This window comes from Thermobia domestica, chromosome 10, assembly GCF_964235325.1.
Source record: "Thermobia domestica chromosome 10, izTheDome1.hap1.1, whole genome shotgun sequence".
Lineage (NCBI taxonomy): Eukaryota > Metazoa > Arthropoda > Insecta > Zygentoma > Lepismatidae > Thermobia > Thermobia domestica.
In genome coordinates, this window is record NC_137463.1 from 31443035 (window position 1) to 31459544 (window position 16510).

At 35.3% G+C, this 16510-nt stretch overlaps 1 protein-coding gene across 4 annotated transcripts in view; it reads left to right on the plus strand.

The window, feature by feature from the left end:
- LOC145662399 (F-box/WD repeat-containing protein 7-like) overlaps positions 1-16510 on the plus strand; it is a 60726-nt gene that overhangs the window by 15624 nt on the left and 28592 nt on the right. For all 4 annotated transcript variants that reach the window (XM_081727935.1, XM_081727937.1, XM_081727936.1 and 1 more), the window contains exons 3-5: positions 8178-8272; positions 12227-12350; positions 14337-14471. In XM_081727935.1, coding sequence (XP_081584061.1) covers positions 8178-8272; positions 12227-12350; positions 14337-14471 — 354 coding nt within the window. The remainder of the gene's footprint in view (positions 1-8177; positions 8273-12226; positions 12351-14336; positions 14472-16510) is intronic.

Below are 16510 nucleotides of genomic sequence, written 5' to 3' on the forward strand. Positions count from 1 at the left end.
TTATCACTGTCGATATCGTATTCAATTGCTTTGCATCAAACAGTTTTATTGTTGATTCAACTTCAGACTTTAGGATTGGGTACTTGGAAGTTATTAAAGTACAATCAAAAGGAATAAATTTGAGGGGTGGTGGGAATGATTTTGTACTTCCTTGCATTCGCAAATGAAGGAAGTACTTTTAAAATGCTCACTTTAGTCTTAAATTTCATATGCGTGCATACTTTTTTTTCGTTCTTGTTTTAAAGCCTATTTTCACGATTGCAATAATAATAAAACTGAAAAGAACAGTGCTATAAACTGTATGTACCCTCATATGATAAGTCTAGGAGTCGGAGCGAAATAGTAAGACTTAATTCTTTAGGGACAACTGTCGATCTTCAGGGGAAAAAAAAGTCTTCCAAGCCTATGATTTAGTATTTAACGACTTATTTTACAAATTAAACGCAAATGAGGCTTCTAAACCACTCTGATACTTGTTCTCTCTGTCTAGATGTCCAGATGTTTTATTTATACGTGTATCACATCAGTCAACGGAATGATCGACAGTGTTTGTATGCCACTTCCGTATAAAGGGGTTAATAATGACAGTTTTGGAGAAATATGTTGTCTTATAATTGTGTTTTCATATGTTTGCCTATACTAACATTCTTGACTTCACACACACAAATAATATTTTAAGAAAAATTGCATAATGGTTGACGAATCTAAATTAAAGCATTAGAGGCTGCTTAAGGAGTAGCTAGTGTTTGTATGGTCAGTGCCGTAAAATTTGCTGCAATCAAAGTACACTATAGTTAACTTATTTTGACCTGGAAGGTATTGTGTTGTTTAAACTTTCATGTAATGAGATAAAATTCCATTTACTTGTTATGATTCGTTGACTTTAATCAGTCACTGTATTCACATACGTTTCGAGTAGTTTCCCAAATTAATTCGAGTTGAGTATGTATATTTAATGTTGAAAAAACCTGACCACACACCACTACCTGAAAAGCCGTGTTCTTATCTATAAGAGAAATGAACTCAAACAAATAATAATTATAATAAAAGGGGGTTTCTGAGATGTATCTTTGAAGCGAATATGTTAACTCTTTTTCAGACACTGATGGTTCATTCACACCAGGCAAATACCGAGCTTTTTCCTAACATAATTGTTCTAGGCCACCTTTTCCCCCCATTTCTTATATCAAAAGCCCAGAAATCCAATTTCTGATCCTAATCCTAACTTCAGTCTCGATTTTTGTATGCCACCCTGCTGCCTGTGCATAAATACGGTTCTGTCTTAATTATTATGCTTGCAAACGGTAGTACGATGTAAGGAGGAAAAAAAAAAAAAAAAAAAAAAAAAAAAAAAAAAAAAAAAAAAAAAAAAAACTAATGCAACGTATTATATTAAAAAGTCAGATTATTACATTGAACTTTTAAGTTTAAAAACTTACAATTGACGATTTTTTCCTTATATATCTAGCTATAATTATAATTATTATTAATATTATTATTATGATTATTATTATTTTACAGTTTACCAACAAATTTATTACAATTCAAAATTATTCGACATTCAACTAAAATAACAACAGGCATAAATGAGGAATGGAACAATAATTGCTAACAGAATAACAGAAAAATATAATAATTTGAATAAAATTGTAACAGTTCCATTAAATAAATTTACGAAACAATTAAGAAAAAATAATTGACGAATTATAAATTGGATTGTAACAATGAATACCAATTAAAATCAAAGATAATTCGTTAAATTTGTATTAGAAAAGCTAAATGCAAAACAAAAACTTGTGATTAAGCTGGTGGTAAGCTCGTGAAACAATTTCAGGTGAAAGATTTGTTAATATACACGACGTGAACCTAAAAACGAGTATAATTTAAAGCATGTTTGTCTCGAAAATATAAATCAGTGAAATCACTCATTAATTAAGGTATTATGATATGCGGTTTCTTAATGTCTCCATCTTTTTTGTTCTGTTTATTTTTTTAATAACACAATAACAATAAATTCATTTTTGGGAGTTGTTCATTTATTATTTATAAAATGCTATCTGATGAACTAATGGTAGTTTTAAAAATCAGTATAGTGCAGGAATTTCGAGACTCAGATGTTATATATTCTGTTCACTTTTTGGGTTGCTCACGTTCTCTGAGCTCTTTTAGTTTGTTGTTATTATTTTATTGCTGTTAAATTTTTATATTTCTCTCACCTTTTTTTGTCTTGTTCTATATATTGTTATTGTTATATATTTTATCTTATTTATCTTCTTGTTTTGTGTTTGTTTTAATTTACCAGCGTTTTTGTGTATTTGTATTATACTGGTTGTAGCATTTTCTTCCTCTTATGTTGCAGTCCGTCTTGAGCAACCACATTAATCGAGACGGGGACAAATATCCTCGATACTAACGTCCCATTCCGTACTCATTCATTCTGTTCATTTTTTTAAAAGCTCTGAGAAGAGATGTAGAAGTATCTTTAGTTTTTATTTGATTACCGGTATATGAATACTTCTTGGCTTACTAATTTAACGAAATGAAGCATGCTTTTATAGAACTACACAAAAAGTTCAAGTCTTATTAAAATTATCCTATATAGTTTCGACGGAGCCGCTATTCATGAAGTTATGTACATCATAATACGTAGAGAATTCTTGTAATTTGTTGCAGTTCCTAATTACTGAAGGATGAAAATGGTAACCTAAAGATTCCTATTGTAAACAGATTGATTAATGTCAGTAACTGAAAACAATATGTTTACGTCATTTTTACGGTCATTGCATGTAATGTAAGAATAAATGTTTTGAAACAATGATTTGAGCTAACGAAATTATCGATAATACATACCCGGAATTATTATGATGATGATTCTGTATTCTGCCATTATTTGCAAGTCACTTACCGCAACTGATAAGCTTCCATGCTCCACGGTCTTGACGTATGATTTTTCGGTATTGTTTTCTGAACTGTTTTGGTATCGTCCATTAATTGTTTCCTCCCCCTCCCTCTTTGCTGCCACCATATCCTCTCGCAGTCAAAATTTGATTGTTGTATTGCTATAAACAAATTTATTGTAAACAAACTTAACCATGAATCATTCGTTTGAATGTGGAAACCACTCCTTCTAGTGTAAGCATATGAGAAAGCTGTATTCACAACAGGAATTTTAAAAAATAGCAGTACCTATTTTCAAAGCTTATCATTTTCGTACTTCAACCAAGCAGAATAATTACAGGATGTAGTTACGCATTGTAATAGTGTGAAGAAAGAAAAAAAAAAAGAAAGAAAAAAAAAAACTAGTTGAGCAACGAACTCGGTCCGACTGAAGAGGACAAGCGGTCGAAACTTGGAACACTTTTAACAAGGCACTGTTATTATTTGCTGGTAGACGCTATATGGTTCATAGCATGTTAATAATAGATACTCTGTGCGGAATTTCCAGATTAGTGCATCATGTCGTTCTGATCTGAGAGCCTATTATTATTATTAAAAGAAGATAAGTAATTATATAGAATAAACAAACAATAATAAGGTACCTCTGTAATCGGTGACGAATTTGCTGGTTATTCGTGCATCATATCTATCTGCTCTAAGATCTTCCTGAACGCCAACACTGGTTACAGACCTCGAATATTGTATATAATCATTGTTTTAACTTACTGCCCTGAAGAGTTAAAGCAGAAAACAATTTTCCGCGGCAATAATTTGCAATAATGATTATGTGAAATATTGGAGGTCTTTAAGCAGTGATGATGTTGAGGAAGGTCTTAGACCAGACCGATATGATCTACAAATAACCAGGAAATTCGTCACCAGATATAGAGGTAGGTTATTGTTTATTTATTCTGTATAATTACTTTTCTTTTAATAATAATAATAATAATAATAATAATAATAATAATAATAATGGTTTCTGTGCTATTAGCAGCCTAACGGCAAAAATACAGCACATTATCAGACAAAAATAAGCACGTATTGCATACAGTGTAACCTACTTACTGAAACAATAAAACAGAATAACAATAATTTTAAGGAAAAAATCGATCAAAAGATTACGATCTTGGCCCATAATTAATTTGCCACTGTGCTGAAAAGAATTTTAGGAACGATAAATTTAAAAAAAAAAAAAAAAAAAAAAATTGCGATCTTGGCCAATAATTAGTTTTTGAAACAGGGGCCACAATATTTTTCAACGGTCCCTAAATCGAGTTTTCGTATTTTCTACGGAATAAGCACATCATACTGAGTTAAGTGATAGTTTGGGTTTGGTTACACTATATGTAGTTTTCCAGATATAAGGCGTACAAGAAAATTTTTGATTGAAATATATTGGATCTTGTGATCCAATAAAATAAAATAGTATCGGATTAACCAATAATTTCTTGCCAAATAATTTTTGTCTTAAAGTAAAAACATCGTCAAAAAATACTACAAATAATATTTGACGAACTGTAAATTTTATGCTTATATACTGATAAAAATAGATATTTCAGATTAGAGTAAAAGAATTGGCATTCTTAAAATCACAGATTTTGAATTAAAATCCATTTTTCTGATTTTCGGCTCTGGGGAAGTGGTATCTGGGAAGGTCAGATTGTTATGCATGTTTCTTCTTTGGTTATTTCTAAAAAAAAACCTTGTATATATACAACCCATATTCTGTTATGCGGGCCTACATAACAGCACAGGATAAATACTCGGGCAATGAAATTATTGTGGAGAAGGTCTTTTAGGACATAGTTCTTTTCGTTTTACTTAGGTTGTGAATTATTGGTGCTTACAGCTAATATCGTATACATTTATTCTCTTTGCGTTGTTAATGATTTTGAATAACTGCGCTATTTTTCTTTTTCAGTCTATTGATTTATAAGGGGGGAATTGCTTTGCTGTTTCTTTGAAATTTATTGGAATTTTAATGGTTTAATTTTCGGAGCAGGACATTTGGGCGCAAAGCCGTAGGCTATATCTGAATAGGTTAATCTACTTAAATGGGATATAATGTATTTCATACCTGGAACCCGAATGTCTATGCACTAAAAGCTTCGAAAATAGGCACTAATATCACAAAGATAAACAAATAACTGCACAACTTAAAATATTCAGAAAAGTGAAATTTCATCCCTTAAAAAAGCTATCTTCAAAACTAAACTTTCGTTACATTGTAGTATGTCTTATGGTAAATAGTCACTGAAAGTCTCAGTTGCATTAAATGCTTGGTTTAGTTCTAGTAAATTTTTGTATAACGGAGAACGAATATATATATATATATATATATATAATATACGGGTCTAATTATTTTGTTTCTAGAATAATATATCCTAATTTGAAGAAAATCGAAGATCATGATCCGCAGATTTTTGTTTTTCAGCATGAATCTGTATTGAACTAAAACAAAATTTTCTGTAGGCATCCTATGACACCCCAAAATAAACTTCAGTGAAGTTACCTTTATATCATCGCTAACGTAAAGGAATAGGCATTTTGGATATTCATAACTTCATAGCCATTCATAACATTTTATTACTGTTTGTTACTATATTTGCAACAGAGATAGTTGGAAAGGAAACAACAGTGAAATATAATACAGATATTGAACAATTTATTTTTGTCTTGTGGTACACTAATCATGACTATCATTCCATGGCGGAATTATGGGCCAAACCCCGCAAGTATTGTACAATGTCAACAGTTTTAAAATTCTGTACAATACGGCGAATCCTTTCATCTGCATTAATATATTTTCTTCTTTTCTTGGGCGACTCTTCTTCTCGAAGCATTGCCTCGTACAGTAAGTCGTCCTAAATGCATCAAAAAAGCACCAAATCGACGGATGGCCCATTTAAAGCTCGGATCGCAGTCCACGATGAGCTGCTTCGGCGTGGTGTTCATTCTTGACTATGGTCATTGAGAATTCTATCATTCAAATTCCACATCCTTATTGGAAATAATGTTATTATTCTTGTACAATCCGCGGCAAAAAACCTGCAACATGAGCATATAAGTTTATTGTGAAATGACGAAGTCTTTTGCACCAAAATAAGTGTGTACGGGAGGAGGCCGAGGTTTATCCTGGTGTGATTCGTTCCACTTAGATGTTATGTTCATTCCCTGTGCTGTTAGGCGTAGTTTCACAATAAACTTACATCCTCATGTTGCAGGTTTTTTGCCGCGGATTGTACCATGCTTTTTAATAATTTATTGTAGAAAATGAAAGTGCAGAAATGAAAATATGTACAGTATTGTACACATTTTAAGATAAATTCTATGATTTCTGACAAAAAATCAAATACACAGTGCAGTATAAATATATAGTCACATCTTTAAAATAACTAAATATTAACGAAAAGGTGCGTTTTTTACACAGATTACATTTCTTTATTATATGTTTTATTTTATTAAAAAGAAAAGAAAAATCTTTTAAAACTAAATTACATAGTACAGAATACGGATATCGCGACCCAGATAGTCGAGAGTCTGCTGTAGTTCCTTCCTATTTCTTTTTAACTGGTAGAGATAAGTTGTGCATGACGTGCAGAAACTTTGCTGTGTTAAAGATGCTACTTTTTAGTTTTTGCAAAATTATTTGTGGAAGTGTTTCGGAATTTCCAGTGCCTAAACATCCAAGCTCTAGTTATGAAATTCACTATGACATATAGTATGTAAACCTACGTGGATAAAAGGTTTTGCACCCAAATGTCATGGACCCTTTAATTTTACTGATTTCTTCTTCACATCTCTTTAAATGTCCTGTGTTCCGTGAAAATTGAAATTTGTTATATAATTTTAATATTTAGTAACAAAATTTAAGATATATATATATTATCACCGATTTATTTCAAGAGTGACATAACTCAAAATTCCTAACTTTTCAGGAGAAGCATTTGAAAGTTTCGAAACGCAGTGAAAACGAATGGGCACAAGAACGACATAACGTGCTCTCTAGCGCCCAGTTTTGGAATGACATCTGTGAAATTTTTACCAGAGATTGACATCAAGATTAGGTTTCATTTTCTGACAGGCAAATGTATATAATGAAAATTTATAAGGATTGGATAAAAAGTTGTGGCAAAATGGTTGTAATTTGTACTTGGCTTTTTGTTAAAGAACACTTTTACACTTGTTCAGTGCAATCGCCTCCCATCTCTATCACCGTCTGCGACACGCATGGAAGACTTCCTTATCTGTCAGAACTTCAGTCGTTGTTGATGTCTGTAGGGCTCGCCATGTGGCATGAATGATGGGTTCTCTTGTGTCATAGTGCTTCCCGCGTACTAGTTCCTTCTTTTGGCGGAAAAGCTGTCACAAAGTTCTTGGAAACATTGTTGTGCACTGTTCCTATCTTTATCCACACGTTGTCATTTCGAAACATATTGGTAAGGTGCTTCCACTTCCCTTCTCTACTTTATGACACTGCTGCTTTTGACTGATAACATATAGACAATATCATTCGCCACAATTCCCTTATCAGCTACTAGAGGTCTGTACGGGCTGGAATCTTTAGCCCGGGCCCGACCCGAGACTGAAATATGTTTAAGCCTTTAGGCCCGAGCCCGTGTGATGATCGAGTTACAGAAACTTAATAAAGCAAAAATGTATTTTTATTTCCAGCAATTAGAGGTTTAATTTTGCAGTTGTAGTTCAAAAGTTCTCCAGAAAGACCAGTCCGATAAATATCGTTGTACAGTATATTTACAAAGTTAAGACCGAAAATGCCTGAGAAATTTGGTTGTGTATTTAAAAATTTACGGCCTGAGCCCGAAGTGATTTATGCTTTGTAGGTCCGAGTCTGGGCCGCGGGTTCGGCCCAAGCCCGTGCAGACTTCTATCAGCTACGGAACTCTTGAAGTGGTGAGAGACAGCCCTCTGGTGTCAGAACAGTTTTGCCACTACTTTTTATCAACCTATGTATGTGAAAAAACAAGGAACATTTTATTATAAAGATGAAATCAGTAAAATCACCTAAAGAAAATTCTGGTTCATTTAAAAGAATTTCACCAACACTATTAAGAAAATTTTATTGTAAATGGAGAAGAGCGCAGTGACGAAACATAAAGTTTTGTGCTTTTGTTATATTGCAGTCAAAAATTTTAGTCTATGTTGAACGTCATAGATAAAATAGTAAATTTTAAATACACGTATATTTCATGCTAATGTCCATATTTCTCGTATTTTAGAGGAAACGAAAACTCGACAACCGATTAGATGTACAAAATGGGTTTCCATGTAAGAAACTCTACCCCGAAGAAAAGACTGTTTCTGGTATTATGAGGTAAGCTCAGTGTGGTAATAATTTATTAATTATGCTATTAATAATCTATTATTTGTTTAAGGATTAAGGAGGTAAATAAAATATTAGAATGAAGTTATCTTTACTTATATGTCCTTGAGTGTTCCCTTATGTACTGGAAAACCTTAAGTACTGCAAATGGCACCAGTGTTGAAAGCCATAAAAATCCTCATCAGAAGAAGTCGTATGCGAGTGCGGTTAGATTACTACGCCCTGTAGACCAGCACTATATCACATCAAAGCAACAACTAATTTTTCATTAAACTGAACACCATCGTTACTAATCATAGATCATTTGCTGGAGAAGATTGAGGTAGGTCCTGCAATATAAACTTACATGAACGGCAAGGCTGCTTATTCCAAGTACCTCGTGTACATTCTCATTTTTAGAGGAAAGGTTCTCTTCTTGGTGTACTTAAGGGATTCAGGGACTAAACCAATGTTCGGGTAATTAGCCGTTCCGTAGACGACACCTTATTTCAATTGTACGTTCAACATGCTACAAATGAAATGTCTCTTTGCAACTCACTTACATATTCAGCGGTTCCATTGCTATTTCACAGTTTAGTTAATATTTACGGTACTAATTACTTCAATATTTAATAGTGAGTCAATGTGTCGAACATTCGTGATCACATTCTGTCCAAATGCGTTTACATGACACAATAAAGATTAGCAGCATATATACTACAATATTCGCACTATACTGTAAATTGAATTGGATATATCACCACATTGAGAACGAAAATTTTCAAATTAATACCATTCAGTTCACGTATAACCGTACAGAAGTATATGAAAAATATATATGTTACGTACATTTCAGCCCTTACAGTAGATCAAGACCCCTATTAGTAAATCAGATTTGAAAAAATAAATAAATAAGAATTATAGACTCCGAGTAAATAGGTATGTATCAATATTAAAATACTGGCCTTATATCCCAAAGAATGAGGAAAGAAGGTTAGTGTATATTAATGAAAGGATGAAACAACCTGATTTTTAATATGCCAGATCTTCTGTAGATACGAATTCAATGATACACAAAGAGCATCATTGAATATGTATTTCAGTTTAGAAATAGCGAGTTCGAAACAAAGTTTTGACTCGACCCGCGAATAATATATTTGACGCAAACAGATTACTTTTCTTTCTTTTTTGAGAATATTTATTTCTCCAATGAGTCAACTTTTCATGTATCTAGCAAACTGAATCGTCATAACGTTCGTATATGGGAATCAGAGCTGCTTCATGTTACACGTGTGAAATGTGTGGTGCGGACTTAGGCACAATTGCGTCTTTGGTCCGTTCTTTTTCAGCGAGTGTAACGTGGACATGTTAAAAGAGTTTGCTGTGCCACAATTGAAATACCTGCAGTCTGACGTCATATTTCAGTAGGATGGAGCACCACCTCATTGATCCCTAAACGTTCGTTAATTTCTGAATGAAACTTTCCGGGTAGGTGGATTGGACGAGGTAGTTCGATTCAATGGCCGCCACGACCACCTGATCTCATACCACTAGATATCTTCTTACGGGGGTTTGTAAAGGATCAGATGTACCGAACCAAGGTTACAGACCTACGGGACATGAAGATACATATTCGCAACATCGTGGAGTTCCTGTAGCATATACAGAGAGAAGTTGAATATCGGCTTGACGTTGTCCGTCCACCAGGCTACACTCATTGACGTGTATGAGGGTTGAAAACCGTTTATTATTTTCTAGTATATTTTTAAAGTTGTAAAGATAATTTATGGTCACATGGTATATATATATATATATATATATATATATATATATATATATATATATATATATATATATATATATATATATATATATATATATAGGGTGTTTCAAAACAACACCGACAACGTTTGAGAGGTGATTCTTGACACCAAAATAAGACTTTTATAGAGATAATTTTTGAGTATTTCAATTTATATGCCCTAGCTAAACTCCCTATATAAAAATTGTTGCGTGAATACCTTAGGATTCTGAAACACGGATTTTTGGATAGGTCACATATTAGTTCCTAAGTAAAGTCTTGATCCAACTACGGTAGGCCCCATAGCTTTGGGGCTATGGATCTTTAAAATTCATTTTTTCATGTTTTCGTGGCCCATAACTCCGAAAGTAAGCATTTGTGCACCCAGGTTGGTCTATATTTTTTGTCTTATCTTGGTGTTAGGAATCACCTTCCAAACGTTGTCGGTATTATTTTGAAACACCCGATATATATATATATATAAACGTGACTATGTGGTGCTGAGCATGGTTGCTGCAGGCATTCACTGGTATAGTTTGTCCCAAAATTGATCTTAAGTAATTATTAAAATATATACAAGGCTTTGCTATAAAATAACGGGATTGACAACCCTGTTAGTAATATACATTGAGCTGTAGGGAGCGCATGCACGCAGAACAATCTTAGACCTTCGAGAAGAAAATATGATATAAATATATATGAGATGTCACTGTCAGTCTGGTTTAGTCTGTAAGCAGCGATTGGAGACAAGAAGTGTGCAATCATGCTACCGAAAGAATGACAAATATGAAATTTTAGCAGCGCGTTAACTCGCAATTCCTTGTGAAATTGAGCTCCTCGTGGCTAAGCGGTTAGCGTCCGCGTCTTTGGCGTGGGAGACCCGGGTTCGATTCCCGACGGGAGCTCATGTGGTTCGGATTCCACACTAATCAGTAGGTCCCGCCTCATATAGCCTCGCTGCTGAAAGGGACGTCAAAATCAAAATCAACTCCTTGTGAAAGTAAAGAAATCAATTGAGTGTGTGAAACTGTTGCTGAATGTGTATGGTGATAATACAATGTCACGTACGTGAGTGTGTGAATGACACAAACACTTTGTGGGCGCGATAATATTGATGAAGATTAAACACCGGGTCGTCCTGTCACAGCAACAATAAAGGAAAATATGGTAGAAGTGACATTATCCGGAAAGATCGCAGCCTCAGCATTCGAATGATAGCAAGCATGGTGGGCATCGATAGAGAACCTGTCCACACAATTTTGCACGACCATTTGAACATGCGCAATTTTTGCACTAAAAAAGTAAATAAAAAATAATAATAAAAAAAAAAAAAGTAGAAGAACTTTGGAAGTACGTGTGCATCGACACAATGGAGAGTTGATAACGAAAATCGTCACTGGTGACGAAATTTGTACCTTTCAGTATGATCGTGAAACGAAAAGACAATCCATGTGTACGTGTAAGTCACTTCCACCTCTGATACAACCTTATTTATCCACATGTGTATATATATAATATGTGTATATATATATTAGACTTCATTAAAAAAAATCACCAGGTAGCTTATGAGGAGAGAGAGTCCAAGCTTATGAAATAGAGACTTACAATCTTGAAGAATTCTTGCTAAGTTTCTAGCAGGAATGAAAAGTGTTTTCTTAGAACTCCGGACACCTCTAACCGTTCGTCAGTGCTTGATCTGATGTGGTTGCGTATGAGTTTATGAAATAGGTACGGTATACTAACAGTTTTAACAGACCTTCTTGCCCATAACTGAAAACTTAAGTTCTATGAATTGAAACTGGAATTGAGTGTAAATTGAATTATAAACTTAAGAACTTAGCTTATTACACTGAACTTCTGAGTAACAAAGAGCTTAACTTGCTTTCAGTGGACGTATGTAAACATGGTTTCAGTTACATGTTGTGTTCGTGGTTAAGTGCCTAATGGTCTCGGGTTCGAGTCCCACTTCAAGGAGTAGGTTCCATCTCATAGAGTATTGGTTTTGCTGGTGAATCAATCGGTTTTAGTTACGTTTTGGCACATTCTTTAGTTAGTATGAAAAAGATTTCAGCGTTAAAACCTTGAGTTCAAACTTCTTCCAGTAACTGTATTACATTATGTATTTATATCTCCACTTATTTAACATGGTTATTCTCTTTTTGCAGCTTGAAGAAAAAACTTCCTTTAGAAGGCTGCATCCCTATTGAAAAAGCCAAGGTACAAAGAAGTGTAATCCCTTCCAAAGCCAACCCACCACCGGAAATGAATGAATGGCTGTTGGTATTCCAAGTGAGTATTTGCTGAAAGCAATTTCCTTGTAATAATATATATATATTTGTTTTAAAGTTATATATATATATATATATATATATATATATATATATATAACATCCAAACTTACGAAGTAACAAATTATTTCGTGTATGTGCCTGAAACGTATACAGCAGACTTTTATCTTCAATGTAAGATAGATGAAGTTCTAATATGCATTTTAGGCACTGTAAAATAGGTGTTTGTGGAACCAGTTTGTTTACAGTTATTGGACACTGATTAACAAATTATATTCAGTACTAACATTTGGGAAACTTTGCTGTTTATTGTGGATACAATTCATTTGTCAAACTTTCAATTGTTTCAGCATTGCCAAGGTGAGAGGTAAGAGAGCAACAAGGTAGTATTTAAAGTAATTATTTGAGTAACTCAAAATATGAACAGCACTATATCACGCAGTCAGTAAAGAGGCAGTGTATTGTTGAAGAGGGTTTTGTGAAAGTGCACCATGGAAAACAAACAATTGATTTTTCACTACTGTGCGTAAATAACGGCAAATCATGGTAACGGTGCACTTGGGTTAGGGCTGTAGTTGTGTATGCGAATCTGTGCTGATCAGTGTCTGCAATGCTAGGATGACAGTAACAAACACCTGTTGTGCAGTTATACTTTGAGCGTGGCGGAATAGTGGAGCTGCAAGAGGTTGGATGGTTGTTGCATAAAATTATCATTGACGTGCCTCGTGACGTTTCAGTTTGGTTTGGTAGTGTACATGGTAGAGGCAGAGAGTTCCCGCAGCAGACGTACCCTCAGTGCATCAGGAATGCCTTGACAAAAGGATCGTTCATGCCGCCCTAACAAACAAGACTGAGACCGCCAGTATGAAACAACATTGTGACTACTTGTGAGTGCACGAACACTAAAGAAATAGATTGTTGGAAGCAAGTGGACATTCTTGAGGCCCTTTCGCACGATTAGTAAATACTGTTCCCTGCTTATCACCGAGAGCGTCTCCGGTAATGTTGGAAAAGACTGCAAGATTAGACTAATGGAGGAAATAGTATCCAGTACTGAGAATTGTCTCTATCTCAGACATAACAACCATGTGCGTATCCGTAAATATGTAAGAGCAAGAAAATCTAGCATGTGTTCGCAGTCACCGTACCGAATAACTTACACCAGGCATCCTGGTATGGAGCAATAGGCTCGCTTAGTAAGTATGGCGAGTGTATCTTATATTCGTGACATCGTCGGTAATGTCCTCTAATCTTATGTGTATAATTTCCGGAATACCATCTTCCAGCAGGATAACGCACGTCTCCTTACTATTAAGGCAACCTAGCTTGTATACACCTATCCGAACTACTAGTCTCCAGACTTAACGCCGTACCGAACAACCGGACATGTTTCGGACATGATGGCTTGACGCTTGACTGCCGCCGTGCTCCAGTAACAGGTACAGTGAACGTTGGATACCATACTCTATATAGACATTAAGCATCTGTACGACTAGTTACCTACCCGAACAGCTACTTGTATGGCCGCTCGAATTGGCTACTCATGTTCTTAAGATCAGTCCGATATGTTTTTTCGAACACCCTGTATAAAGCTTTCTCACATGATGAAAACTAATGAGGTTGATGGGGTTTTAATTAGGAAGCCTGTTGAAAGAGACCTATGAATAGATGAAGAAAGTCGGAAGGTAATATAAAGTAGGATCTGTAGAAAGTGGATAACTACAACAGTGACCAGATACGTTTACCACAAAATAAAATCTAGTGTCGAATATTTGTTTTTGCGGTTATGAACTATTGCGTTTCTCAAGCCATTGCATGCGGTTATTCTCTCTCTTTACAATATAGACACAAGGTAGTTTTATGGTTAAACATTCTAGTAATTCTTCTAAATTCACAGTAGAAATACTCGTTCTCAGTGTGTAACACTAGTATTATATGGTATAAAATTGCAATTGAATAACTTTCCTTCTCTTTTGTTCTCTTGCAGAGGTGGTCAAACGCTGAAAGAATGTTAGCTATTGACCAATTAATAGAAACCTGTGAACCTACGCAGGTTAGGCATATGATGCAAGTCATTGAACCTCAGTTTCAAAGGGATTTCATTTCATTGTTGCCAAAAGAGGTAAGACATATTCGTTTATTTCTCATATTGCTCTTGAGATGAAATCGGAAGGAAGTGATACTTCTTTTCTTTTGGGTCTGGTAATGAGTCATTTATGTTTTACACTGTCTCTCCATGAAATGATACGGTTCCATTAACCATTTTACCGGTCTGTGACACATTTAGTTAATATGCGTAAGGAGTATAGTTTTGTATTATGCACTAGTTTGTGTGTAAGACAGGTGAAATAAAAAGTACAGTGAAGCCTCTGAATGGGACATCAGTGACACTAATGGGACATTAGTTTTTTTGTTCGTTAATAAGAGGTGTCAGTTACAGAGAGGGTGAGAAATTTAGTTTGCTCATAGCGATAATTGTATGCAATCTACTGTAAATACATTTGTTATAAGTGTAAATACGTATAGAGTAATATCAAAACACTGTACTTACGGTTTGAATTAGTCGGAGGGTTAGGAGGAATTCAATTTGTAAAGCAACAAAACTTATTTGCATGGGATGTATATATGTGGGCGTGTGCTGCAAAATATACTACAAATGTGGTAATTTTCTTCTAAAGCACATGCCATCTCTCTGTAAAAATTCATTAATTGACATGCCGACTTTACTACAAAACAAAATTAATGTAATAAGAACATGCAATATTATTATTAAATACTGAAAATGCAGAGAAAACTTACTAATTATAAATTTCTTCGGAAAAAATGTGCAATAGTTATCTGCTGCGTACATCCAGCAAAAACTAGTTTCTGTTTGAAATTTGCTACTAACTGCTGGAGTAATTGAAAGGCTTCACTGTCACCGCAATTAATAGCAAACTCCTGTAATTGTCCAACTGCTTGAAACGACAATTTGTAGTTCGGTATCTCGAGTTGATCCGACGAATTTTCGTCTATTTCCTCTTCACTTCCACTTCACTGATTGTCCTTCACGTTATTCACAAATTGAACGATCTCTGAATGTTATTTTCAACTACCAAATCTTTATCAAGAGAGGTATAATCGAACGCGTCAACATTTCTGTGTCCATAACATACAAAGAATGAAAAAGTGACTGACTGGATCGGGACTCAACCCGGGATCTGCGGCATACCCTGCCGATGCGTTAACCAGCCGCCCAGTCCGCTTCCTAGAACAGCCAAACACTCTCCCACCTTTGTAGTCGGTGCTCTCCACACAGCGGACTGGGTGGCGTAGTGGTTATAACGCATCGGCACGGTTTGTCGGAGATCCCGGGTTCCGATCCAGCCACTTACTTTTTCACTCGTGTATGTTATTGAATTCACACCTACAGAGGATTTGGTGTAAAAATAAAATTTAAATCTGTTGTTTCCTTCTTTCATTAATATATTTCCGTATGCAGGTTGAATGAGGAGTGTCTGGATATAATTTTGAATTCCATCACCCTCTGCGTTATTCAAGTTTGGCTTGGACGGAGTAGAAAACATGCAGTTCCGTATGATTTCTCTTTTCACGGCTTTCCATGATAAATTTACAGATCAATGGCAGCGAGTACATTGATAGATTTACTAAGGTTCTGCTGTATTGCTTGTGGTTTGTTCACATACACCTTGAACTTACACCAATTCAAGGACAATATTCGTGCGGAAATACTAGGGATGGCCACAAAGTTCCGGTTCCACGAGGAACCGGTTCTCGGAGATTCGGTTTTCAGAACCGGTTCCGGACCTGGTCCGAAGACCCGGTTCCAGAACCGGATCTTAGGAACCGGTTCCAGACCTGGATCCGAAAATCCGGTTCCAGAACCAGATCTTAGGAACCGGTTCCAGACCTGGATCCGAAAACCCGGTTCCAGACCTGGATCCGAAAACCCGGTTCCAGACCTGGATTTGAAAGCCCCCAAAGACCCGTAAAGGAGGCACAAAGTTCACCTTCAAAACACTGCAAAAAGGGACCATGCGCTTGTGTCCCCCCCAAAAAATTTTGGTCCATCAGTGGGTGTTTAGCCAAATGAGTTGGCCAGTTTGCCTGTTTAGCCAATGAGTTTGCCAGTTACCCAGCCAAATGAGACAAGCGGCCGCC